The sequence below is a fragment of the Stigmatopora argus genome, chromosome 1 (assembly GCF_051989625.1).
Source record: "Stigmatopora argus isolate UIUO_Sarg chromosome 1, RoL_Sarg_1.0, whole genome shotgun sequence".
Lineage (NCBI taxonomy): Eukaryota > Metazoa > Chordata > Actinopteri > Syngnathiformes > Syngnathidae > Stigmatopora > Stigmatopora argus.
Genome location: NC_135387.1, coordinates 19,853,700 through 19,880,342, shown reverse-complemented (window position 1 = coordinate 19,880,342; position 26,643 = coordinate 19,853,700). Strand labels below are relative to the sequence as shown.

General features: G+C 40.5%; 2 protein-coding genes across 2 annotated transcripts in view; one reads left to right on the top strand and one right to left on the bottom strand.

Moving 5' to 3' along the window:
* The window catches only part of grm7 (glutamate metabotropic receptor 7), an 87,621-nt gene extending 83,137 nt beyond the window's left edge, over window positions 1–4,484 (top strand). The window contains exon 10 of the mRNA XM_077607980.1: window positions 3,458–4,484. Coding sequence (XP_077464106.1) covers window positions 3,458–3,507 — 50 coding nt within the window. The 3' untranslated portion in view covers window positions 3,508–4,484. The remainder of the gene's footprint in view (window positions 1–3,457) is intronic.
* An 11,362-nt stretch (window positions 4,485–15,846) lies between these two features.
* Window positions 15,847–24,781, bottom strand: LOC144079277 (dystroglycan 1-like). Its single transcript, XM_077607948.1, has 3 exons — window positions 24,539–24,781; window positions 20,649–21,194; window positions 15,847–19,730 (listed from the first exon to the last, which is right to left on the bottom strand). Exons 2-3 carry the CDS (start codon window positions 20,991–20,993, stop codon window positions 17,418–17,420), a joined length of 2,658 nt encoding a protein of 885 aa, XP_077464074.1. The 5' UTR covers window positions 20,994–21,194; window positions 24,539–24,781; the 3' UTR covers window positions 15,847–17,417.
* Between the last annotated feature and the right edge of the window lie 1,862 nt (window positions 24,782–26,643).

The window sequence follows — 26,643 nt, the reverse complement described above, 5'->3', positions numbered from 1 at the left end:
ATGGTGTGATTGGAAGTTATATTCATCCTTTTCATTACCTCAATAAACAATTTGAGAATTGCAAAGAGTGGAACTGAACTCACTCCTGACTTGAACTTGTGTCCACCTTAAATTTCAACCCATTGTCTTTGCCAATAGACCACAGTGACTTCTGAAATGATGTGATTGGAAGTTATATTCATCCTTTTCATTACCTCAATAAACAATTTGAGAATTGCAAAGAGTGGAATTGAACTCACTCCTGATTGGAACTTGAGTCCACCTTAAATTTCAACACATTGACTTTGCCACTAGACCACAGTGACTTCTGAAATGATGTGATTGGAAGTTATATTCATCCTCTTCATTACCTCAATAAACAATTTGAGAATTGCAAAGAGTGGAATTGAACTCACTCCTGATTTGAAATGGTGTCCAGCTTAACTTTTGACCCATTGTCTTTGCCACTGGACCACAGTGACTTCAGGATTGGGAGTTATATCTATCCTTTTCATTACCTCAATAAACAATTTGAGAATTGCAAAGAGTGGATTTGAACTCACTCCAGATTTGAACTTGTGTGCACTTTAAATTTCAACCTATTGTCTTTGCCACTAGACCACAGTGACTTCTGAAATGATGTGATTGGAAGGTATATTCATCCTCTTCATTACCTCAATAAACAATTTGAGAATTGCAAAGAGTGGAATTGAACTCACTCCAGATTTGAACTTGTGTCCACCTTAAATTTTGACCCATTGTCTTTGCCACTGGACCACAGTGACTGAGTTTTTTGGATGAAAATAGCCTTACTATACTATTTTATTTTTTAAAGAAAAAAGCAATACTATATTATGTCGTTTTTTGAAGAAGAAAGCCATACTATACTATATCGTTTTTTGAAGAAGAAAGCCTTACTATACTATGTCATTTTTTTAAGAAAAAAGCCTTACTATACTATGTTGTTTTTTAAAGAAAAAAACCTTACTATTCTATGTCTTTTTTTGAAGAAAAAATGCTTTACTGTATACTGTGTCATTTGTTGAAGAAGAAAGTCTTACTATTGGTCGTTTTTTGAAGAAAAATGCCTTACTATACTATGTCATTTTTAAAAGAAAAAAGCCTTACTATACTATGTCATTTTTTAAAGAAAAAAAGCCTTACTATACTATGTCATTTTTTTTAAGAAGAAAAAAACTTACTACCGTCATTTTTTAACAAAAAAGACTTACTATACCATGTTATTTTTAAGAAAAAAGCCTTACTTTATGTCGTATGCCTTATACTATGTCGTTTTTTAGGGGAAAAAAGTCTTACTATACTATGTCGTTTTTTAAAGAAAAAAAGCCTTACTATACTATGTCATTTTTTAAGAAAAAAAGCCTTACTATACTGTCGTTTTTTAAGAAAAAAAGCCTTACTATACTATGTCATTTTTTCAAAGAAAAAAAGCCTTAATATACTATGTCGTTTTTTAAAGAAAAAAAGGCTTACTATACTATGTCGTTTTTTAAGAAAAAAAAGCCTTACTATACTATGTCGTTTTTTAAGAAAAAAAAACATTACTATACTATTTTGTTTTTTAAAGAAAAAAAGCCTTATTATACTATGTCGTTTTTTTAAAGAAAAAAAGCCTTACTATACTGTCGTTTTTTAAGAAAAAAAGCCTTACTATACTATGTCATTTTTTCAAAGAAGAAAAGCCTTAATATACTATGTCGTTTTTTAAAGAAAAAAAGGCTTACTATACTATGTCGTTTTTTACGAAAAAAAGCCTTACTATACTATGTCGTTTTTTACGAAAAAAAAGCCTTACTATACTATGTCGTTTTTTGAAGAAAAAAGCCTTACTATACTATGTCGTTTTTTGAAGAAAAAAGCCTTACTATACTATGTCGTTTTTTAAAGAAAAAAGCCTTACTATACCATGTCGTTTCTTTAAAGAAAAAAGCCTTACTATACAATGTCGTTTTTTAAAGAAAAAAGCCTTACTATACTATGTCGTTTTCTTAAAGAAAAAAGCCTTACTATACTATGTCGTTTTTTAAAGAAAAAAGCCTTACTATATACAGACGCTCCCCTACTTACGAACATTCAACTTACGAACAACGGTACATACGAACATGTCTGCAAATTGCATTTAAGTCCAAAAATGTTCGCAAGTCCAATTTTATATTTCGCGCCTTTTTCGGAGTAGTACTTCTTTCCGCCGCTAATAATAATAATAATAATAATAATCGGACATAGGCCATGTCGTCATTACCACAACACAAAAAAGCCTACTTGTCAAACTGCGTGTGACGAAATTGATGGTGCTTCTCCATAAGCTACGTTTAATCGGCAAAAGACCTAAATAAGTGTAAGTTACGGACTTGTAATTTGTCATTCCGCTGTTGTGAATACAGGTCGCTTACCTCTCGATTACATACAGGTCGCTTACCTCTCGATTACCGCACACTGTCTGCCACTTACCTTCCTTCAAGTCAGCTAGGAGGCGGCAGATCACCAACCAAACATCTATTCATATGCCGCAGAAGGGAATGTGTGTATGTTAGCGCGAGTTTAGATGTCTGATGGATGTGGGGAAAAAACTGTCCTTACCGACGCCTGGCGCTGTGAGAGCTCAGCCTACCCAGCATCTACCTTCTTCTTCGTTGCAATGCGAAAGTGCGTGAATGTATGTCCAGTGTGCAAAGAACCTTTTTCATTTGTATCATTAAATATCTCATGCATCAAATATTGAATATGGTTGGTAAAAAGCTAAAGGCTTCTATTGAGGGAGTTGCAAGGAAGAGGCAAGCCATTTCATTTGAAACGAGTGGCAATAATAACGAAGCTTGATGCGCGTGAGAGTGGTGAGCGTTTCACGGGCATTGAATTGTTCGACCGTCAGTACCATTTATAAACAGAAAGATCGAGCAGCAGGACCCAAATATTGAACGTTGCACAAAGTTTGCAAATCAATTGAATGATGCCATACAGTGCTACCGCATCATTTATGATGAAAAAAAAAGAAAACTGTGCAATCGTCATTAGGTCGCTTCTTTTGGCCAGTTTCTAATACATAAATCTCTCTCTCACTCTCTACAGTACTGTACATATTCTCTCCATTTTATTAAATGTTTTTTTTTTCAGTACAAACCAATGCGTGTTACTTATACAAGCCTTAAACATACAAATGCACTTATATAAACCTTCAATATACTTATATCGGCCTTAAACATAAATTATAATACAAAATATAGCACTGAATCAACTTACAAACAAATTCAACTTATGAACAATCGCTCGGAACCAATTGCGTTCGTAAGTAGGGGAGCGTCTGTATATGGATATCTCCAATGCAGTGTGACTTAGATAGATACACTCTTATTTTTGTACTCACTGACTTGTTTACACAAATGAAGAAGGCTTGAATAGGAATAAAAACTAATGGGTTCTTTTTGTTATTTTTGACTTTCCTCTTGTTCTTCCTTAGGTCAAGCAACCAAGAAGACATACGTGAACTACAACAACCTCAGGATCTGATGTGCTGGAGGATGAATGCTGCTTGTTTGTCATTTTGTGATTGAAAAGATAAAAAAGGTGAAGCTCCAGAGTAACAAGAGAGGAATGCAGATATCCCAGCATTTCCTGCAGTACTCGACAGGATGGCGGACCGCATCCCACCTCCATCCAGACTTAACAGAGACTAGCAGTGCTGTGGGCTAATGTTACTGCATGGCGTGTTGGTATTGAACCGGCAGACCCGAGCGAAGAGCAAGCTGACCGCTAAAAAGGGCTCAGCGCGGACGAGGGCATTAAGAACGGTGGATCTTCTTTCAAGATTCTTTATTTTACAATATCATTAAAGCCATATTCTCTTGGGGTTCCCATTATTTGATTTCTCTTCTGTATTGTTTCGAGTGATTTTCTTCTGTGCCTCTATTGCTCCAAGTACATTAAATTACCTTGAACAGCGAACTCTGCCACATACAGTATTTTGTTTTACAGAAATCAGCGAAAGAAAAAGAAAAAAAGAAAGGCCTATCCCACACGAGTGATGGGCATTGTACGTATATTTTTTTGTAAATATTTGAGAGTATTTTCATGTTTGGAGTACTTCAATAGATAAGCAGTCTGTGTTCAATGGCATTTGGATGGTATTGAAAAGCACCACAAAGTGTTGACTTTGCATGTGCCAATGTTTGTCTGTTCTATTTGATGTAAGCAAAAAAAAATGAAAATAAAAATAAAGAATTAAAAGATAACGATAATGAGCTTCGGCAATCTCCTGCGCTTTGTTTTTTCTCCTACAGGAAATCATTAAAATGACAGAATATGGCTTTAATCTGTTGCTGGATTGACCCCTCTTGTATGTGAAAGCATGTTTGTTTTTGTAGCCTTTCCTTGTGGTACCTAGCAACTGTGTGACATGCAATCACAGCGCCTGTGCAAGTATGTTGTGATGTCTGTCAATTTATGAACATGTAATAAATGAGTTTGTTATCTTTTATACAATGAAAGTGTCACAGCACATCCCAGTTCTTTCCGTGTGTGTATCCTTGCTAACATGCTCAGACTGATGTATGAATAAGCTCTATTAATCACCACCGCGTTTATGTAAACTGATGCAAATGTCACTGTCTCGTCCCCCGCTAAACAGGGCACGTTAGAAAGTCGAGCGAGCGGCGCTGTCATGCAGAGGAGATGAGACCCAGCAAGAGGCGGGAAAGTCTGCTCTCATACTCTCTCACTCGCCCTTTTGCTCTTTTTTGTCTCCCCCCCATGTTCATCCCTCACTGCTGTGACTCCTTCAAAGTTCCAGCAGCCGTGTCAGATCGGTTTGTCCCTGCTGAAGTTCAACCTTTAGCAGCCAAACTCCTCTCACTTTATCTCCTGCTTCAAAGTACATTTCATTAATGCAGTGCTGCCCTAAGATACAAAGTATAGGAAGGATAGTATGTTATCCAACTACGTTTTTTTTAGTTCCGAATAAGGTTTAGTTTGAGTTGTGATTATGACAGACAAATGTAAAATTAAATCCCTTTTTAGCATTTTTTTAAGTGTAAAGATTTGTATCTAATATGAATGAGCTACTTTACCTTTAGTTAACCGTTTCCATGCTGTATAAGATAATGTTTCATCTGCTTTTACTTTAGACTTAAGGGCCTTTTCAAACCACATTCATTGTTTTTGTGGTAAGGGCGAGGGAGCGTTGCTGGGCAATCTGAGCGGCACCACAGTAGTCCATTTAACATGTTCTATTTGAGAGGGGCCATGCCGTGACATCAAAAAGTGCGTCCAATAGCTGCCGGCTTGGATTGCCTGCTACTTTGGCACATATTTACAAGTACCAGCATAAGGAAAATGGAAGTATGCCTTGATAAATGGCTTTGTTATTTTCACCTGAGCTTTGGGACACTCAAAAAGGGTTTTGCTCACCAACGGGATTAATCTCGTCATATTCCCCTTGAAACTAGCAGAATGCTTTTCATGACTGCTATAATCCCTTCCTCCTTAAAATGAGTAAAAGGTAGCTTTCTTGTGCCAGAATGAAAATGCATAGAGCTAATTCTCATCGGAGAACAAAAAGTTTTATTTTTTTGCTACCTGAAATGTTGTCACGTCAGCACAAATTTGCAAGCAGGCAGGAACGTGGCGTCTTTCTGTGTTGAAAGTAGACTTTTGCACACTAGACTGTGTCAGGACAGGGCCCAAAGCAGCACTCAGATGCAGAGTTTTTCTTGGCAAACAAAAAAATGTCTTTATATTCTAAATCCTCATTCAGAGGGAAGACGAGAATAAGGATCTTAAAAACAGAAAATCTGTCCAAAGGAGGAAAGCGATACAAAACTAAAACTCACTGCTACTGAGGACGAAAACAATACAAAAAATCAAAGTAGCAAACGGTGAAGAAGCTTGAAGAAGCCGTACATAGCAACAGTAACTAAGGGTGGTGGGGCTTTTTCAAAAGGCCAATTAGTGATTGGAGATGACATGAAAAGGGAGCAAGTGCTCTGAAATGAGGAGGGCAACACTTAAATTAAATAGGAAATGATACTACGCTCATCACAACGTGACATAATGCCACTAGACTGACAAGGCCTTTTCTGTAATGCATGGGCATGAAAAGCAACCTACACAATCGGGGGGAAAAACTACAGTACTTGCAATTAGTAGTATAGATACAAAAGAACGCTTTCCCAAATTAGTAGAATTCAACACTGTTCAATTTTACTAACGAAATAAACCCATTTCAAGGTGGTAACAGCTTTAAATATAGTTTCTATGCTGACATAACACTTGTACAAGGTTGGATGTTTTTGTACTACAGTCGATAAGTTGTAACATCTCTTTCAGGTATTTTGTTAGTGTGATATATTCCCAATAGGAAAATAAAATAAAATCCTGTATATATACAAAGAAGAAGAAGAAGAAATTGCAATTATTTCACTTGGACCCGTGTGATTAGTTTTGTGATGGAGGTACAAATATAAACAATGTTTCAACGAGTTGCCAAGTGTGTCACTGCCAGTTTTTGTTGTTGCTATTTGTGCAGCATATCTTCTCGCTCCTGTGAGACCAGATGGTCTTTATACTTCTCTGTCATTTTGGTTTATATGCAGCCAAGAAGAATCCAAGTTACTGTACGCCCAATTAGGACAAGTGTCTCCCACGCAAAATTAATTGCCTATGTCAGTGTCTTTGCAACTCGTCAGTGGGGGATGTGGGCAATTTAGATTTGCAGCTAAGATCACTATCTTGGAGAGTTTTGAGTGTGGTTAAAGGCAATGGCGCCATTTTTGAAATCCAGACTATATCTGAAGGAAGCTTCTCTGGGAAGGCTTTAATCTACCAATACAGGATCTTTTATTCCTGCTCCAAACTTGACTCTACATAACAGCGCAATTGCTCCTGTTCCGGTTCCCGGGGAAATGGCTGCAGGGGAACAACAAAGATGCAAAGCTAATCATGTTGGACTAAAAGTAAAAAATATTCCATCAGCAGCAATACTTACTGCAAATGGACCAAACTATCAGAACTGCCCATGCAAGATGATTACGCATAAAACTCATTTAAAGTCGATTTTGTACACAGAATAGACAAAAAACTGTCCTGACACTTACGAAGTTGTCAAAATTTAATACAACATCAGCAGTCTATGTGACGCAGTTCAGGGGAGAAGGCCATGTGGTCAAACTGTACAATTGCCTTTCTTGTTTTCACGACAACAGGGTACTGAACGAAAAAACAGACATATTAGACAGTAATCTGCAAATTAAACCTTGTGACTGACCAGCTCATTTATCAATTTATATTTTCCAGTTGACACAGATTTTTAAGTCCTTAACAACAGCAGTGAATGAGTTTTAAGAGTTATTTGAGTAGGTGCTCATTGGGAAAAACACTTTTTAACACTTACATTTAAACATTTTTGCTTGTATTAACAAAGCCATTTGTTTGTAATTGCTGTGTTTTGGTAGTGGAGTTGCTAGAACTACCTGAGACAACAATGGTAGACACTTTCAATAAATTTCTAATGACTGTGCTTTTAGACATATGCATTTCATCCAAAGGGTTTTGCATTAGATCAACTACACATTACAGCATCTGAACAACTAGCTGGGGATTTTTTTTCTCCAAACAAGTTTTGAAAACTTTGGTATGGCCCCGCTTTGAGTAAGGTCTCTCTTACCTTGTCAGAACTCCTGATGTGCTCCTTCACAGTCAATTTATTGATGCCGATTCTTGACTAGCTCTGTTTTACGGCTCGTGGGCCCCATGTTCCCCTATCTCTCCATAACTGTCCAATTACCCATCTCGAGCCAGAGTGAAACTTTATCTGCTTTCCATCGGTGACCAGCTGAAGCCTGATACGTCTCAGAGTGGATAAAGATGCTCCTGTGATTTTTTCCCCCACTGTATCCTTGTGCTTTTACTTTCACTTTCTTTTCCAGGCTAAATTGTGAACACTAAAGCAAACCACAGTGTGTAACCACAGCTCTCACGAGGCAATCATTGACCTCTTGCAGACCACACACTACGCTATTAAGATTGCTATTGCGAATGAGAAAACAGAAATCTCCAACACCCTCACAAAACATGTTCTTTGACTTCCATGGTAGCCTGGAAAATATTGGGGTCAATAGGGCCAACAGGGCATCAGACCATTAGAAGACAGGAATACACTGGTTAAAGAAAAAGCCAGATCGCTAATTGGTGTTAAACCCACCGGCAATAAGGATTGTGAATGCGCTTGAAGCAGATAGGATTGACATGGCAACGCAGAAACGCAGAAATCTGAAGGGTCCCAAAATTGAACACCAGAATACTACCAGGGTAGAGGTGCAGTCAAGGGAAGCGCTACAAACAGTAAAGAACTGACTGCTAGGAAAAAAAATCAATTTGATCTCAAGGAACAAATATTAGAAATGTAAATTGTAAAAGCCTTTGCTGGCCCTGAAAATCTGCCACAGATGTAAACAGATTAGTATTGACTCAATAGGCACATCTTTAGCATGTTTGTGGTTACAATTCTCATAAATGCTTGGTATTTTCTGTCTAGTGGTTCACGATGTGAGCACGCTGTAGTTTTAAATCAATACTTTATTTATGTGTGTGTGTGTGTGTGTGTGTGTGTGTGTGTGTGTGTGTGTGTGTGTGTGTGTGTGTGTGTGTGTGTGTGTGTGTGTGTGTGTGTGTGTGTCTGTTATTGTATTTTTAATCAGACGAAGAGAGCGGGCATCTCATTCTCATCACATTAATGTCTCCTGGTATTTATTTGCCTTGTTGTCTCCCTCTCTCACGCCCTTTTGTGCTCCTGAGGGGCTGAGTTAGAAGTCGGGGGTGTTGAGAGAATCCATCTGAAATTTGCTCATTTGACAGTCGTTAGAGATATGGATCGTGACAGTCGACAATTAGCCAAGTCACCTCCTTTAGCTTCACCCATCTTCGTCTGGGGAATTTACTGGGGCCTGTCACTATCTTAATGAGCATTGCACCTCAGTCCCATCATGAGGATTATTTGAAAATTATTTATATAGTAAAATAAATATTGTTTATAGCTGAGTACACCAATCAGGTCACATTGAGCCTACCGAATGTGAAAAACTAATGATTTCATGAATGGTTGCAAAGTAATAATTAAGCTACATGCATCAATGCCTACAACTGTTTCAAATTAGTGACAGAGTTGGGAAAAGAAAAGCACTAGATTATACATGGGGTAAATCAATCCGGGAGATGATCGGATATTTAGTAATTTATCATAAATATGTACAGGAGAACGAAGAGGAGAGAGGAAAAAAACAATATGCAGATATGTATGAAGACATCTATATATTCTTACCTGATTCACTGCCGAGGATACCTACATGGGATCTGAGAGGAACCGGGACGACTGATGTGTAAAAAAAAAAAAAAAAATTTAAAGAATGAATCTGGCCATGTACTGTCAGATTTTGAATAAGAACCTCCTTGCATCAGCAAGGTTAAACGTGACTGGTGCTTTCAAAATGACAATGATCCCAAATACACTACCTGGGTAATGAAGGACTGGCTTTCTAAGGAGCATTTCAAGGTCCTGGAGTGCCCTAGCCATTCTCTAGATATCATAACCATTGAAAATCTTTGGAGGGAGTTGAAAATCTGTGTTGCCCAATGACGTGCCGAAAACATCACTTCTTTGGATTAGATCTGTATGGAGAAATATTAGTAACTGTGTGTGGGAAAAAAAACCTGCTGAGGACTTGCAGAGATTGTTTTCTGTTATTGCCAACAAGGGAAATAAACCTAAGTTTTGAGATCGACTTCTGTTATTAACCAATTACTTATGTTCAACCACAATTTGCAAATAAAGTTCATTCACTTATCAAAACATGGTGCTAAACAACAGCTATAGTACTAGCCATAAGGATTGGATGGAGAGTTCCATCTGTGCCTAAACAGTCCATATCAGCCATACAAACAGCATTTGGATGGAAGGAACGATGTGTGACATGTTCTGGCATCTACAGCTGCGGCGCGAAGGTCACGTGTGTAAAGAGCAAACAGCGTAGGGAGGAAACGGTAAACAATGTAATCAATGGATAATCAACAGATTTATTAAAACAAAGAGAAAAGACGGCACCGAGAGAGAAAGGGAGAAAAGCACTGGAGGATGATGCCCCCGAAATATCAAATTTATTTATGCCAACCACACCCAGCCACAATTCTATTATAAACAAAGATGCATTAGCAAGTAAGTTATCAAAATAATTATAATAAAAAATACCAATGATTTCTTGTCCAGAATGTTCCTCTGTCAGGTATAATAATGCTGTCGTACGCTGGATTATTTATTAGCCATTTGTTATGTTTTATTCCATGCACATTATGGTTTGCGAATTTTCCAATTGTAATAACCTTTGCACAGGCCATTGTAAAATCAATATTCTAATACATTTTTATTTTTCCTATGTAAAATGGGTGGTAGTACAAGTTCTGGTGTATCAAGTGTTTCACATTCAAAGGCAATATTTAATATTGAGCACATTTTCACAATGCTGTAGTGCCCACCGGAAGACACAGTATTTCTAATATTGAGTAATGAGCCAAGCAGCTGTGCTCCACTCAAGCCGAGCAGATTTCAAGTGGCACACTTTGCAGAATAAAATCACGGTTTAGGTTTGAGGCAGAAGCAAAAGTCAACTGTGTTTAAACCCAGGCATATCGACTGTGGCTTAAACAGCGGTTGACAATTTCACAGTGCCTGTGAAATATAAGCTCTTGATTTTAAGGAGCATTGCTGCAACAATGAATCTCCTCAATCCCACAGATTTCACCATTAGCCAACGTCTGAGGAAATGCATATGGAAATGAACAGGTCATCTCTCTATTGCAATCCATTTTCTCTGGCCTAATTCATTCAATACAACAGTGAAGTGAAACAAGGCCTTTTTGGCATTTTACAACTCAATTTTGTGAAATTGTGCTCAAACACCAATCCGCAGGATTTTGTGTCTCGTTTTTAGCTAGCAGTGAAGTGTAAAGGCGCTCTCCATTTGATTAAACTCTACCCAAAGGCTGCATCAATTATGTATCTTCACAATGGAGTTAATGGACTGTAATAACTGCTGAAGATGACCGGACTACATTTCCACATGACACTGCAAGAAAAATCCCACTTCACCCATTGCCTGCATGATCAAGTCTGCTCGTTAAATAGGCTGTGTATTTATTTTGGTACACTCCTCTGTGAATGCTGTAGTGCCCACCGGAAGACACAGTATTTCTAATATTGAGTAATGAGCCAAGCAGCTGTGGCGAGTAGGAGAAGAGAATTTCCTACTGTATGGAAATTTGTATAGATATACAGGGGTATCTTGAAAAATAAGCATCCAAACACTGGTGTTTTCAGCGATTTGAGCTATAGTACAGCTAAGTGATTGGTAACTCAAAACATCAATTAAGGGCTTCCATTTAGCATTGATAGTAGTTATCACACTTTTTTTTCAAAGCATATTGAAACAAAAACAGTGGAGCAACACAAGCAGACAGACAATACCTTGTGCGGTCGATTGGTCGCCGGTCTTTTGGTCGCCGTCTTTTGGTCGGCGGTCTTTTGGTCGCCCCGACCGCGACAACGGGCGACCAAAAGACCAGCGACAAAACAAGGTAAAACAACACGGTCTATGCATCAATAAAAGCCAACAATGGCCATGAGCAGTTTCACTGAGCTGACGTGTGAGTGTATAAGAGTTTGTATGTACATGAGTTGTCCCCTTAGGAAGGTACGTCTGTCAGGGTCTTAACAAGTTCTCCAACAAAAAACAATAAAAGTCCGGGAAATTTGGAGCTTTTCTTTAGCCTAATAATTAATAGGGCATTAAGTATGACTAAATAGTAATTCGCAGTTTGTAATTAGGGAATTTGAGCAACGATTTAAATGGTAATTATCCGGGCGACCAAAAGACCGGCGACCAAAAGTTCGGCGACCAAAAGACTGGCGACCAATCGACCGTGTACCGACAATACCATGATACTTATTGCATCTTGATCCTTTAGGGGGAAAAGGACCAATAATTTCCGTTACGCAGATGGTTACAGAATTTTAAAAAAATCAAGTCATAGTCTGCACGTTTACGTCAGGGTCCCATGATGAACCCCCGATAGCAAGCAGAAGGGGCCCCCCTAGCCGCGGATGCCCAGTCCCACTGACCCATCTGTTCGACAAGGCCAGTTGTGTTGTGTTCACCAACACATGACAGACAGCCTGTACAAGAGGTTGAAAATGGTGCATGGCAACCACACTCTGAGCAGTCTTCACACTTTGTTTGGAGACAAGTGTTATCTAGCCTTAACATGATGACCAGGGGCGCAGACTTCTGACAAACTTGTGGTGCCTCCGATCATAAGTTCAATATAAAACACATGGATGCTGTACTGTGATCATGGCGAATCATACCGATATTTTCCGAGTCACAGGGGGTAGTGGGAGACTTACCCCTGATCTCAGAACTGTCTGACTGTCACGTAAGTATGACAGTGCTTGACGGTGAGGCCTATGCGACAAGCCATGGCTTGGCGCACCGTTCCACCAGAAAATGGCAGCAAAATTGATGTTTCCCCCTCACCTCACCCAACCCGTTCCCAGAGTGAGGGAACCCTCTTTGTCATGCCTTGGCAAAGCAGATTCTTTGCAGAGTGAAGAGGAGGATTTCCATCAAGGCTTTGGAATGATTCCAGTTTATGAGATAAGAGCCAAAATGCAATTAGAGCACACGTTCTCAATCTTAATGTGGTAGCTCAGTTTTCCCCACATTCTCTAATTATGAGAGGAGACTGCTTTTGACTTCTTCGCTACAAGATGGGGAAATAAATGGAACTAATCTCATAGTTGATTAAATAGCAAATATTAATGATGCCTTTATGACATTCAATAGTACTTCATTTGAAATAAACCTATGTTTGAATAATCTGTTGATGTTTTAGAGTTGAAAAATGATAATAGCAGGTTTGGATTTTTTTTTTTACACGAGCATGGCGTACTGCTACTGCCACCTAGTGCACATGCACATCTTCCCCTTTGCCGCACACTTGGGAAGAGATACTACTAATAACCAGACACACTATTGCTGTGATCTCTTCGTATCTAGGGTTTATTCATTCATACATTATCCAAGCCGGGTCAACAAGGGCCAGAGTGGTGCTGGAGCCTATCCCAGCCAACAACAGGCAGTAGGCAGGGTACACCGTGAATTGGTTGCCAGTCAATCGCAGGGTACATAGGGACTGTTAACAACCACGTACGCACACACTCATACCTACGGCCTATTGGGAGTGTTCAAGCAGCCTATCCTGCATGTTTTGGGGAAGTAGTAGGAAACCGGAGTACCCGGAGAAAACCCACGCAGGCACAAGGCCTGCTACACTACTGTATTTTAAGGTCGACCACAATTGCTTGCACTCAAACCGTCAAGTTCTTCTTGATGTAGTAGTACTTGCTTTAAAATGTTAGAGAACCAATGTACTAGGTGACTGTGCCGCCATGTAATGAATCATTCAGTAATTCAAGAATACACATACTAGGGGGCTCGGCGGCGCCATGTGCATTGACAACCACGTATGTATTATTCATATTTAGCCAGGTATTTTCCACGTGGCCTTCAACTATGGTATATAAAACTACTTATCTGCCAATTATCATTGATCATTAGGCTTAAATTCGATTGTGCTCTCAGCCTAATGGGAAACGGTGAGTCACATTTCCTGAGCTTTGGGCATCTATAACGAGCCCTATTACACTTATTTCCAAATGGTGGTGTGGCACCCAGCAACACGCAACTCCGTTGTTTGCGCCACAGACTTGTATATCCTATTCCCGTCACCTCTTGCACTCCACCAAATGAGTCATTTTCTTAATTAAGCGAAACACTTGTCAATAAACCAGAGCTGGGGAAACAATTTGTTTCCTGTGTGCAGGAAGATGCTGCGGGCCTAATTAGGATGAGCCAATTAAAAGCCTGCTCTCCAAAATGGACTGGAACTGTCTTGTGCCTTTCCTGAAACAACTTATTGTTGATCATATACAACAGTACTTGTTTCAGGGTTGTGGTTTGTTTCCTCCCGAGTGGGATTGTCAGTGCAAAAGCAGCACGTCAGCTTCAACACATTAGCCACTGCCACTGTTCATGCATTTATAATCAAGTACATTAAGTTTCACTTGTGAGAATCTATTATTGAGTGCGGTTGGTCGAGGGGTGATGGAGAGAGTGGCGGGGCACGAAATGGCCCTAAATCCATACCTTGATACAACCTCATTACCTTGTATCAGCCACAGATATCGATCGCTTCAACTCCATTTGTGGATTAAAAACGACTCAGCAGCAATTAGAGTGTTTCTCAAGAGTACAAATAGTCCCAAATAGTATGGACCAACCAGCCTCCGCATTGACCACTTGATCAACATATCTATAAAAAAAAATGTCATTCATTTTGTGTGAAACCTATCTTCACAAAGGTTACACGGGTACTGGAGCCTATCCCAGCTAACTTGGGGCAGGTAGCATCAAACACCCTGAATTGGTTATCATAAAAACAGCTCTATCAAATATTCTGAATTTAAAGATTGATCAATTTTAATGGACACTGCAGACCAATCATGTGGCTTCTCAAAATAAGTGACACAACTTTGGGGGTTTACTGTCAGTATTGCATAAATCACACATCCGAGTAATGTATGATGATGTCAACTCAACTCATTCATTGCTATTGACAACAATGATGTCAAATCCATTTAGATCAAATGGTCACTGCTAGTTATAAGGATTGGATGTCTATCACCGTCAGTGGCAGTTTATGGGTTAATTTAGGAAGCAAAAAAAAAACTGATTACAATCAATGGTCAGCAATGAGTTAACAAATCTTTGAGGTCACTACATTTAATCTAAATCCATCAAACTAAGTATAAAAGAAAAAAATGTACACATTGTGCATTATAATACATTCACATGTAATTCATAGGCTCCAAAGGTAGTTCATGTACATATTTACTCAAGAGATAAAAATTAGAATAAATTTCCCTATTTGTATCCATTTTCCTTGCGCCCAGTGTTCACGCTGCTTCTAAATGAATTAGCCCACAGCTTGTCTAGTGTAGCTTTTAGACACCACCGGACCGTTCAATATGAAACCCAGCCCACCTCATAATTACTAATTAGCCAGTATAATAGCTAGACATAAGAGTCAAGCAAATGAGAGCAAAAAAGATCACATAATTACTCTAACAACAGAGAAGACATTGATAATTGTAGTAGACTGGTGGTCGTGGCAAAGGGGTAATAAGTAAGGCAATTATACTAGAGTTACAGCATAAGTGGATTCAAAAGCACATCATAGTCATTATTGTTGGTGAGTTATCTGCAGAAAACATGGGAGTGTCAAAGCTTCATTCTTGTGTTTGTTTTTTCCCCAAACTATGTGTCCCGTAGCAATAGACCTGAATTCCAAAGAGTGTGGGTAGAACATTTTCTGATGCATACACCTCTAAAAGATAACTTAGGTAATCATTTCTTTATATATTCATAACTAATCATTATTCTATTCCTTATAGAGAACACCTAATGTGTGGGATTTTGGGGGTGTGCCTGGATGTTGAAAACAAACGACTGAACTGAAGTATGGAGCAGAAAATTGTCAGGAACAAAAAATAAATAAATAAAATCCAAGACAAAAATGTGTACTTTTGGCTGCCACAAGTAAATACATGAAAAAAATGTACTTGTAATGTGCCATCTCAATTTCTGGATGCAAAATAACCACAGTAAGGGGCAGTTTCAAAAAGCTCATGTAGACATCAGAATATTTATGGGAAAGAGGAATAGAACAAAAAAAGTCAGTAGACAATTTTGAGGCTTTACAAATTGTATTACATTTTATTAATATACCTTCATAAAACAAGTTTAAGACTGTATCAAAAACTCAGTAAAAACATTAGATTCTTTTTTTTTGCTTACATGTTTCTAATGGTGCTATCAGGTATGAAATGTACATAATTCACATTTAATTGTTGCGATCATATTCAGATGACACTATTTCTTTCTGGTGGGCAGGTAAACATTTTTTGAACACTATAAAGTTCATTATCATGATCATAAATCTAAGCATACAATTAAAAAATAAAATCATTTCCCACTGTGGCCTTTCTGTTCCCAAATAGGTGGACTGGTAAAACATGAATTTTTTAATTTTACTGGCACACAATTATTTACATCCCCATGAGCGACACCAAGAGCCAGAGAAGAGCACTGCAGCGCCCTCTACCAAACAGAGCAAATAATGCAAGCTGTGACTCAATAGCTCTTCAGTCCATTTGATCACGATTCACGCTGTAAACTCAATTGTGAATCATTTTCTCGGTGGAGGGTCGACATCTAAACACGCAACACTCCAATGTTGGCACAAACACATTTTGCTTAGAATTTTATATTCTTCTGAACTTTCATTTCTTTTCAATGTTCAAAAAGAATTATGCACTTCTTTAAATTTAACTGATTTCCAATTGATTTTTTTTTTAAATAAATGGGGGTGTTGGGGGTTGGCCAAAGCCCCACAAATTTATGTATTTAGGTATAATGGAATTGCTAAGCGAGCCATACTTGTTTTATGGAGTGTTACATGTGGACAAATGTCACCCTGCAGTGAAGCCACATTCCACTGGCCACCTTCTTTGTTGACCTGGTAGCCTCCCTCCCACACCCATCATCACCATAGCAACAACACAAAACATCTCAGACGGCAAGTTCAGTGGCACAGAAATAATGTTAAAAAAAAATAAAAATAAATCCTAATTGCTTTGTTACTAAATTAGAAATGTCATCAGAAATACAATTTGTTTCTAATTTGATGTAAGCAGTCAATTATGACCGACCGAGACGTGTGATACACAATTTAACAAGCACATACTGTCAATAACCAAATTATGAATGAAATTATTGATTGAATTATTTAATGTGTTTACACTTTTAGTTTGCATTGTGTTGTTAAATTCCCCTTGAAAATCATCGCAAAACAAACCGAGGACAGACGGGTAACACGTCAGTAGAAAGCCTCAGATCTGCCTAAAGGCCCGGTGGGCTTCAGTCTCTCCTGCTCTAATATTTTCTATACAATAGAAATAGTACGTCATTGAAAATAAAACTGTCTTTTTTCTCAGCAAAACAGACAAACCATTGGATAGTCAAAACGGATCTGAAGAGTAAAACGAGAGCGATAGAGAAGAGTAATGGTTCAACGGGTTTGTCGTCTATTTTGCCGGTCTCAGTAGTTGAACGCTGAAATATCTTGTTTGTGATGGTCAAAATATACGTATGGTTGCCTGTATTTAATGGAAATCCGTGTCAAGTTATGTCTGCAGTATTTCTCAACCAGCATCCCGACAGTGCACCTGAATTCCAAACTGAACGCTGCGGTGAGCGTTAGGGAGGCACGTAGGGGGGTGGCGACCTGTAGGAGGTCATGTTCTTGGGACGGGAGCCTTTGCCTTCAATAGGGACGGTAAAAGGTGGCGGTGGCTGGTAAGGAGGCGCGTTGGGATCGTCATCTTGATAAACCGAATAATCTTCCAACAAGTCCTGGTTTAGCAGGGTGCTATGGGGACCAGCCATGTTGGGGTACTCCGGCGGTGGAAGCGGGGGCTTTTCCTCCTGAAGGATGAGGGGGATGCTGGAAGATGGCGGGGACTTGGAATCATCCAGCTCATCTGCAAATATAATAGGGACTCCTTTTTTGATGAATGTGGCCTGTTCTTCCATGGTCATCTTCCCTCGGCGCTTCTTGCGGTAGCAGACCATGGCAATGATGCCGGCAATTAAGAGCAGGGCAGCAACTACGACCGCGGGGATGACGGTGTGCAGGTAGACGTCGTCACTGCTTCTCCGACCGGTCCCAGGAGAAGGTGTGGCGACCGAAATGTTGGGGATTGGTGCAACCTCTCCCGGTGGGATGAAGGTGAAGCTTTTGCATTTATTGGCGCCACGGACAGAGATGTTAATAGGTTTAAATTCAGGCTCCATGGCTTTGATGAAAGCTTGTTTAGGTGTGCCCTGCGGATTAGCAATCCTGTTGCTGAGAACCGTGATCTGCTCCTTAGGACAAGAACCCTGCTGCAAACTGTTATTGGTCCATTCTACCACAATGGAGCCCTTTGTGATGCTTTGTAGAGTCACTGTGCTACTATTGCGATCACCAAAAGCATAAGCCAACTTTTTAGTCAAAAGAATCTTTTTATGGACATCATCGCTAAGGGTTTTAGGGTCACCTTGAAAACGGGCAGCGAAAACAACTGAAGGTTTATCGTTTGTTGACCAGTTGTTGACTTGGACCTCAAATGCATCCATGACACTCTTCCCACCTTTATCAGTAGCCAACATAAAGTACTCGTGTTTGCCCTTGTGTTGCTCCTCGGGAAGTCCATACAAAAGCTGAATGGTGCTGTTGAACTGAATCCACGATGTTTCAGTGACTGCTTCTCTGGGGGGGTGCTTCAAAGTCAAACGTAACTTGTCAGTTGTGCCATCCTCTCTGTCAAAGAACGTGTCTGGTGGAATCTTTAGCTCAAAGTATGTACCTACCCATGCATTCACCTGGTCAATTGGGTTGCGGATTTCAGGCATATTATTGAGGTCTGGAGCCAAGGAGAGTGGCGTGGTGCGTTTAGGTGGTTTTGCTGTGGTGGATTTGGGTTCTCGAGGAGAGGGGGTTGATGTTTTGGGCTTCTTCGGCTTTCTTGTGCCTGAAGGTTTTGGTTTTTTGGTGCTGCTCGGTAGTGTTGGTAAAGCAGTAGCTTCCACAAATGTAGGTCTGGTCATTGTAGGTTGGATGAGGATGGTGCTCGTCGACCCCAATACCCGGGTGGGTTGAGGGGGTCCAAGAACTGGTGTGTGGGCTATCTGATCTCTGACCCGCATAGTGGGCTTCACTGGAAGAGGTAAAGGGCCCCGGACAGGGGGTGCAGAGATGTCTGTCGCAGGGGCGATTGAAGGTGAGGTCGGGCTAGGGACAATACGCAGAGGGGGTTCTGGATAATTGGTCGGAGGGAGTATGGAGGGTACTGGAGTTGGAGTGTTGTACAACTGTCGTTTGACACGTTTCACTGCATGAGGCTTCTTGTTGACAATGTGCCAACCAACCACTGGAAACGTCAGTTTGGCTGACATGGTTCCATCCTTAGCCGAGGACTGGACAATGCTGATGTCGGGGATATTGCCCTGGTCCAGGGTGCATCCAAGTTTCCATGACAGCAGAACTCCATTCTCCACCACTTTCTTGGCATTCCCAGGTCCCGCCATGAAAGCGGACATGTCAAATAAGCGGTTGTTGACAACAGGCACGACCCTCATGTGCTCAACAGGGACAAGTGAGAACATTCTCATAACAGTCAGTAAAGTGACCCTCTGCTCAGCAACCATCTTAGTTAAGTCAGCATCAAGAATAACAGTAAGAACTGTGACTGTCTCCTCGGGCCCACAGGTGAAAGGCTGTAGGCCACTGACATCAGATTGTAGAGCGAGCAAGGATGGTTCAGTGTCTGCTCGTTCCTCTGGGTATACTTCAATTGAGAAGACCGTACTGGGAAACTCTTGGTTGCCAGACTTCTCATGTGTCTCTCGTCCAGACACAGAGATATGATACACACCTTTATCTTGCTCCAGAGCCAAGCCTCTCAGTATGCAGCTCTTTTTGTCCCAATAAAGCCATTGCGGTAATGTGGGCTGTCCCATTTCAGTAAGCTTAAAAAACACACACACATAAACACATTTACTGAACTGATATTTATGATAATTACAATTTTCCTAAATAAAAATCAAACACCATTGTCTGTCATTGGAAAAGGGGAAGACTTTTTGTTTCTATTCATCTATGTTGCAAAAGCTTCTTGCCATTGAACTATGAGAAATATTTAACTTTACTTTAAGTTATCACTACATGCTATGTAGTCAGGAACAAATCCCAGTCTCAACATATTCTTAAGGTGCCAATTGTCAGGCAATCTGCAGATTCTAAACGCTTTGCAAAAGAACGGCAATAGCTACAACACATGGAAGCAGACTTGGAACGCTACATAAACGTGTATATATTGCTTTGTGGCCATCATTGACTTGAGCTTTTCAGAAGAACTCATCCAAGTAAAGATGAATACATAACATTGGCACCAACATTAACATCCATTAGAAAGCATTGTATGTTGTTAGCCGCTAACATTATCCTGTAGGCAATACTGACCTAATTTTGTCCATCGTTGAAAGTCTGCTTCCATTGTGACCATTTTGCATTAGTATTGTGGCTGTTGCCTTTTTTTGGCAAGCGTTTGGAATTTGTAAATTGCCCGACACTTCCCTGGCACCCAACATTCCAGTAGACACTATCCTTAATCAAACTTGGATAAAAAGGGCACCTTTAGCCCAATTTAAATCTCTGTTTAGATTTTACTTTTTTCTATTGTACTTTTTACTTTAAAGGGGGGCAGTTTAGCTTTGTTAAGGTACTGTTCAGTAGATTCAGAAACACTTCAATGATCATTTTTATGAAAAAATATGCATACTATTAAACATTGAAGGGATATGTATTGTTTTTACTAAGGTATTCAGTTTATATCCTTATATAACTTGTGCTCTGCATAATACCGAATTTTTACTGAGTGCACTTACATGGATGTTACAGCTGGCATTGTCAGGTATGGGTGGAATCCTTAGTTGGAACACTTGGCCCACAATGGCTGAGGAGTCTGGGATGCCAGTCTGTGCGGCTTCATCGTTCACAGAAGACTCAGGGGTAGGCAAGGCTGCAGAAGCATACTGGAGCACAGACAACATGGACGACTGCATGGAAGCCTCCAGTTCCATGGTGAACTTTCCCAACTGCCCGTCTTGCTGTTCCGATGCTGCACACAGGGTCATGGCTACGAGAAACCCTATTACCAATGGGATAGTCCTTCTTGAAAGCCTGGACCTACCAACCTCACTATCACCCATGTGTCCCATTTTATAGTGCATAGCAGTGGGCCCTTGAGCTGCCTAGCAGATGTCCATGAATGACTTAAGAGGCCACATGCACTGAAGCCAGTCAAATGATATGCTTTAAATCAGATTCCCTTGTTATTGGCTGTGCTCACTGATTGTGTTTTTTCTTTTGTTGTCCTCTGGAATCCATCAAGAGGGGTCTTTGGCAGCTGGTTAGGTAGCCATGCCAGGCAGCTTTAAGAAAGCACAAAACAAGACATTGTGAAAAATGCATTGAAAAATTCTTTATTTACAGTGGCAATGCAGACTCTACAGACTGCATCTAAAATAACAAGGCAAAGCTCAATTAGAAAAAAAAGAAATGTGTCAATTAAAATTTTACTAAATGCTTTAGTGCGTATAGAAGGTTGTTAAAGATTTAATAGTTATTTGCCCATCTGGCTTGTTAGACCTTGACCGGGCGAACAAGAGCTGCATTGATTTCTTATACGAGTAACCACACAACATGATGACATCTTTTAGCGATAATTCACCATCATTCTTTCCAAAATTGATTCAAAACTATCCTTCAATGACGGCTAATGAGCTAAATAAGGTAGTCGGTGAACGTTTCTGTAAGGTTTTGATTTTGTTTGACCATTTTTTTGTGTCTCGGCCTCTAAAGCCTGCTTGCAACGTATTTTGTTTTATTTCTTCGGTGCATGTGGGTCAGTTTTTACCAGTTGTGACGCGTATGGCAATTCATCTCCAGAAAATAAAAATAGCAATCTGAACAGCCGTAACCCCCCCCCCCCCCCGCCCCCAAAAAATCAGATACGACCATTAATGTTTTGTGGCTTAAGACCTCCAGTCTGAGCGTAGCCTATGACAATACGGTAAAAATATGTATTGTATAACCTAAACACCAAATGCTCACATGCTCACTTAAAGCGAACAGTTGGTAAGCATCAAGAAATAAAACATTAAAAGTTTGCAAGAATGGAAGCTCACACTCAACTTACAAGAAAATCCTCAGGGTACATTTGTTAAAACAGTTATTGTAACAGTAAAACATTTAATTTTGCACAGTAAATTAATAAGTAGTTTGTGCAAGTATTTTTTTCTATATATGGTTATCATATTTTAATCATGTGAAACTGAAAAAATATTAGATCTCTCAGAAATTTAGAAATAACATAAATAATACTGCAATCTTGTTAACGTGCGGCAGTGTTGTGCATGTGGCAATATTCAATGATTATTTCATGTGGCAGCAAAGTGTTTTTTTCATTCATTCAATCATCCGTTGTGTAAAAGTAAAATCCCATACGCAAAAACAAAAATTAATAAAAACCGAGCCCTTAATTTAAAATGCAACAGCACATTATAGTCAAGTTATGTTTTGCATATTAAACATTGTTGGGTTCATGTTTGAATTTGGTATTCCATGTAAAATACATTAGCAAGAAAATAGTTTTTACCCAGGGGCATGGTTTTATTCCTCACCTCAGGCTATTAGCACACACAGCAAACAATCTGAGCATCAAAGTGCTCTCCACAAAGTGGCCTACATTCCTTACCGTTAACCCATGGTGAGCAAGAACAACACAAACCACAAATCAGCACTTCCCAATTTGTAGATTCCAATTTGCACTTTTTAACCTTATATTTTAAAGTGCAGTGCAACTATAAGCAATGAAAACTTTACAGAATAGATTGAAAACCATGCTTATTGGCCCGAGGGACGTGACATTTTAATGTTGGCACCAGTGAACCATTTTGTGAAACAGTACTAGTAAGTGGTGTTAACAGCACAGCATTTTTCATTATTTGAGACTCCTAAATGTCATTAGTGCTAAGTCTAGGAATTAACAACACAAGACTTTGACACACTCGTTTTAATCGTAGTTAGCTCATATTCAGGTGTCACATTCGCAGAGGACAAATTCTACAGTTGGTTGCTTTCGTTTTGACACTTTTGAGTCAGAAAACCTGCATTAGTGAGAAATGCATCCTTCCCACAATCCTCATTTCAAACGTGGGGTCATAAAGAAATAAAATTGCAAGTCGTTATCAAAATGAATTTGTTTATAAGAGGTCCAAACCTATTTTAGAAACACATGAAAACGTGCTAAAAAGCCCCGAGGGAAAGCTCAAGCTCACATGAATATATAGCCCTCGCTGTTACACGCTTATAAAAATCTCATTTTAAACATCAGACCAATTTAATGTATGGTAAACAGTACAGTGGCAGATTTGCTTGTGGGTGATTTCACTTAGAGGAGCATGAGCGGGGATGAAGCAAATGCACTCACCACAGCCGCATTCTCGCTGTATGTTGAAAGGTAGTTAAAAATTGAAAACTTTCACAAATAATTAGATCTCGGATGCACAGTGGCGCTCAGGGCCAATTGAATTGACGTAGCCCATGCAGCAGCCTCTCCAAAGAGCCTGATCTGAATAACAAACATCCACAGGACAAGCTTGCATGTCCTCCTCTGCACTGTCCAACAAAGTCGTGGAGCATGAGGTGCAAGGAGGGGGGAAAAAAACGGCGTGTTAATAAATTACTAGTGTTCGGCGATAACAAATCCGTATTTTCTAAATATGGCGGTGTTTAAGTGCGGCCTGACAAAAGCCTGGCAAATCTCAAATCCTTTTAGCTTAAATCTGAAAACTGGCTGTGATTGTGATCCATTTTGTTAACTAGCTTAATGCCTCAGCTAGCGACTGGTACTAATGTAGTTTAGGAGAGAAGTGCAGATATTTAGTAAACCTCTATAAATTGCGACACAATGTTATAAAACGAATCCTTTTGGGGATTTATTAACATCCAACGAGGCTATTTGTCGGTAACAACCAACGACGTTTGAGTGAATTGAAATCAGTATCTGATGGCGAAAATCTATTGAATTTAATTTTTAGCTATTGTATTAGACTGACATTTTCCTTCAGGAATTCCAAATGCTCTATTGTTTCTTTTACTTGGACTAGCTGGCTAAACAGTGTGTTCGTTCGTACTAGCTTGTGGGCCCCCGTCGTTGGCCCCCTGATCCGAATACCATCCACTTAATTTGGGTCCGTTCTAAATTAGAAAGATCCAACGACGTTAACGATAGGGTTTGGTGGTTTGAAGAAAAAAAATAGCAACATCGTCCACCGCTTTGCAATTCCCCGCAGTTGGCCGACGATAGCAGATGTGCACCTGTTTTTATTCTAGGGGGTGCCAGCAAGGAGACGGAACCGGGGCACCCGACTCCAAATCTGCGCGAAAATGCACCAAATCAACGCCGAATGTACCGTCTTATCACTCACACACATGTCCCTTGCTAACATATGAAATGCGGCCGAGAAAAAAAGGACGGTAAAGTGGAACAGAGCGAACTGAGCAGTCGGTGTCTCGCGAGTGTTGCTAACTAGCAGGCTAGCGGGGAGAACAGGGGAGAAGACGCTGACCAATGTCAGTCTATCCTTTCCCTTTCCATCGGCGAAAGAGGCCCTAATAGTGACAAACTACCGGAATAAATCCAACCACGAACGGGTTTTCTTGTCCACGCAGAATCATTGAAAAGAGCAGAAGAATCCGAATGTATACTGACCTTGCTAGCGAGCTAACGTTAGCCCCCTCGCGCCGTAATGTCTCCTCCCCGAGCCACGAAGCACCGTCGAGGCTTCCGAATGAAAAGCCATCAAAAGTGCGCTTCCTCCCCCCACGTCGACATCCCAACCCACAGCAAGTATGCTGTTTGGGGTGGCGGTGGAGTGGATGTCTGTGCGGTTTGATTGATGAATAGACGGTCCACTGCTTTGTATCGTGATGAGGTCGCTGGTTACCCCTCCCTGGCTGCTTCCCTCCCTCCGTCCGTCCGTCCGTCCTCCTTCAAGGGACCAAGCAGGTTGAGGCCAGTGAGTATAACCGGGCGCAGCGACTGACTCCTCCCACTATGGAGGTAACATGTAACCAAGTGGAAAGAACTGCACTCTCTTCTTCTCGTCTCATTTTATGAACCGTTTTATTCTCACAAGGATCGCAGGGGGTGCTGGAGCCTGTCCCATCTGACTTCAGGCCAAAGGGGGGGGGGGGGGGGGGGGGCTGAATCGGTGGCCAGCCAATCGCAGGGCACAAGGAGACAAACAACCATTGCATGCATGTCTTTGGAATGTGGGATGAAACCAGAGCACCAGGAGAAAAAACCCACACAGGCCCGGGGAGAACATGCAAACTCCACACAGCTGGACCGACCTGGATTTGAACCCAAGTCCCCCACTCTGAGGCCGACGTGTAAACCACTCATCCGCCGGGCCTTCCCACGCTCTTCTTATGATTGAAAAAAAGGGGCTCGGATAATTGAAAAGAATACTAAAGCAGGCTGCGGCCCGGCGGATCGAGTGGTCAGCGCGTCGGCCTCACAACTCTAGGGTCCCACGACCCTTGTGAGGATAAAGCGGTTCAGAAAATGAATGAATAAAGCAGCCCTTTTGGTGAACTCAAGCTGATAACTTGCCCGTCATCTGACCCTTTAGAATTTATGTTTAAATGTGCAGGGATTGCCTGCTTTTGCTTGGGCAGGTCGCTCTTGTAAATGTTTTTTATGTCAATGATAGTTATCTGGTTAAATCAAATACCGTTTGATGAATTCCATGAATGGCTGTAACAGAAGCTACAGATTACAGTGCACCCTGTAATAGTACAGTTTATCAACAAGAATGTACTGTAATGTAATTTGAGCAGGGGAGACTTTTTGCACCGGTGAATCGTAATATAACATAAACAAATTTAAATGAACTTGGATTACGATGCAGACACTCAAAAATAAATTTAATCTAACCTTACACTAAACTTAATTCTAATTTTGTTTTACATTTTTATTCCTTTGTTCTCCCGGCAGGGTTGGCTGTTTGCCCCGCCTCCACCCTTACTTTCACTATCGATGGGCTGTTTGCTTTTGTATTCTATTCAAAATATTCCGAAAATGATGCACACAAATGTCCTCACACGATAACGCACGACCACTTGCCAACAAGAAGTAGTCTTGTATTAGCGATCGCTCCGCCAACGGGAGCTACAGGCCAAGGGGGAAAAAACACTGAAAAAATGCAACACTCCGCCCAGTGCTCGCAGAATCATTACAAAGAGGGAGTTGCGACCAGAGACATTACATGAGGGAGTTGCGGGGAGAGAGCCAGAGCCCCTGATGTTCTTATGAGCAGCCAACGAGAAGTAATATATACTCCTCGTATTAGCGATCGTTCCGCCATTCGCGCTGAGTGACGGAGAAAAAACACTGAAAAAAATGCAACGCTCCGCCCAGTGCTTGTAGATATCTGTTATACTCAAAAGAGATGCGGCAAAAAAGACAGTGCGCCAAAATCATAAACAGCCTCTCATGTCTTTGCCACCTGGCTTTCTCGTATGTCGAAATGTTTCTCGTATCTAGAGATAATTATTTGCTCGAAATTTTACTTGTATCTCGAAATGCTCGTATGTCGGGGTGCTCGTATGTCGAGGTACCGCTGTTTTTTGCTTATTAAAATCCTGGGATAAGTGGTTAAACCGTCAGCCTCACAGTTCTGGGGTCATGGGTTCGATTCCTTGTCGGTCCTCACCGTGTGGAGTTTGCATGTTCTCCCTGGGCTTGTGGGTGTTTTCTACGGGTACTCCGGTCTCCTCCCACATGCCCATAAAACATGCAGGGTAGGCTAG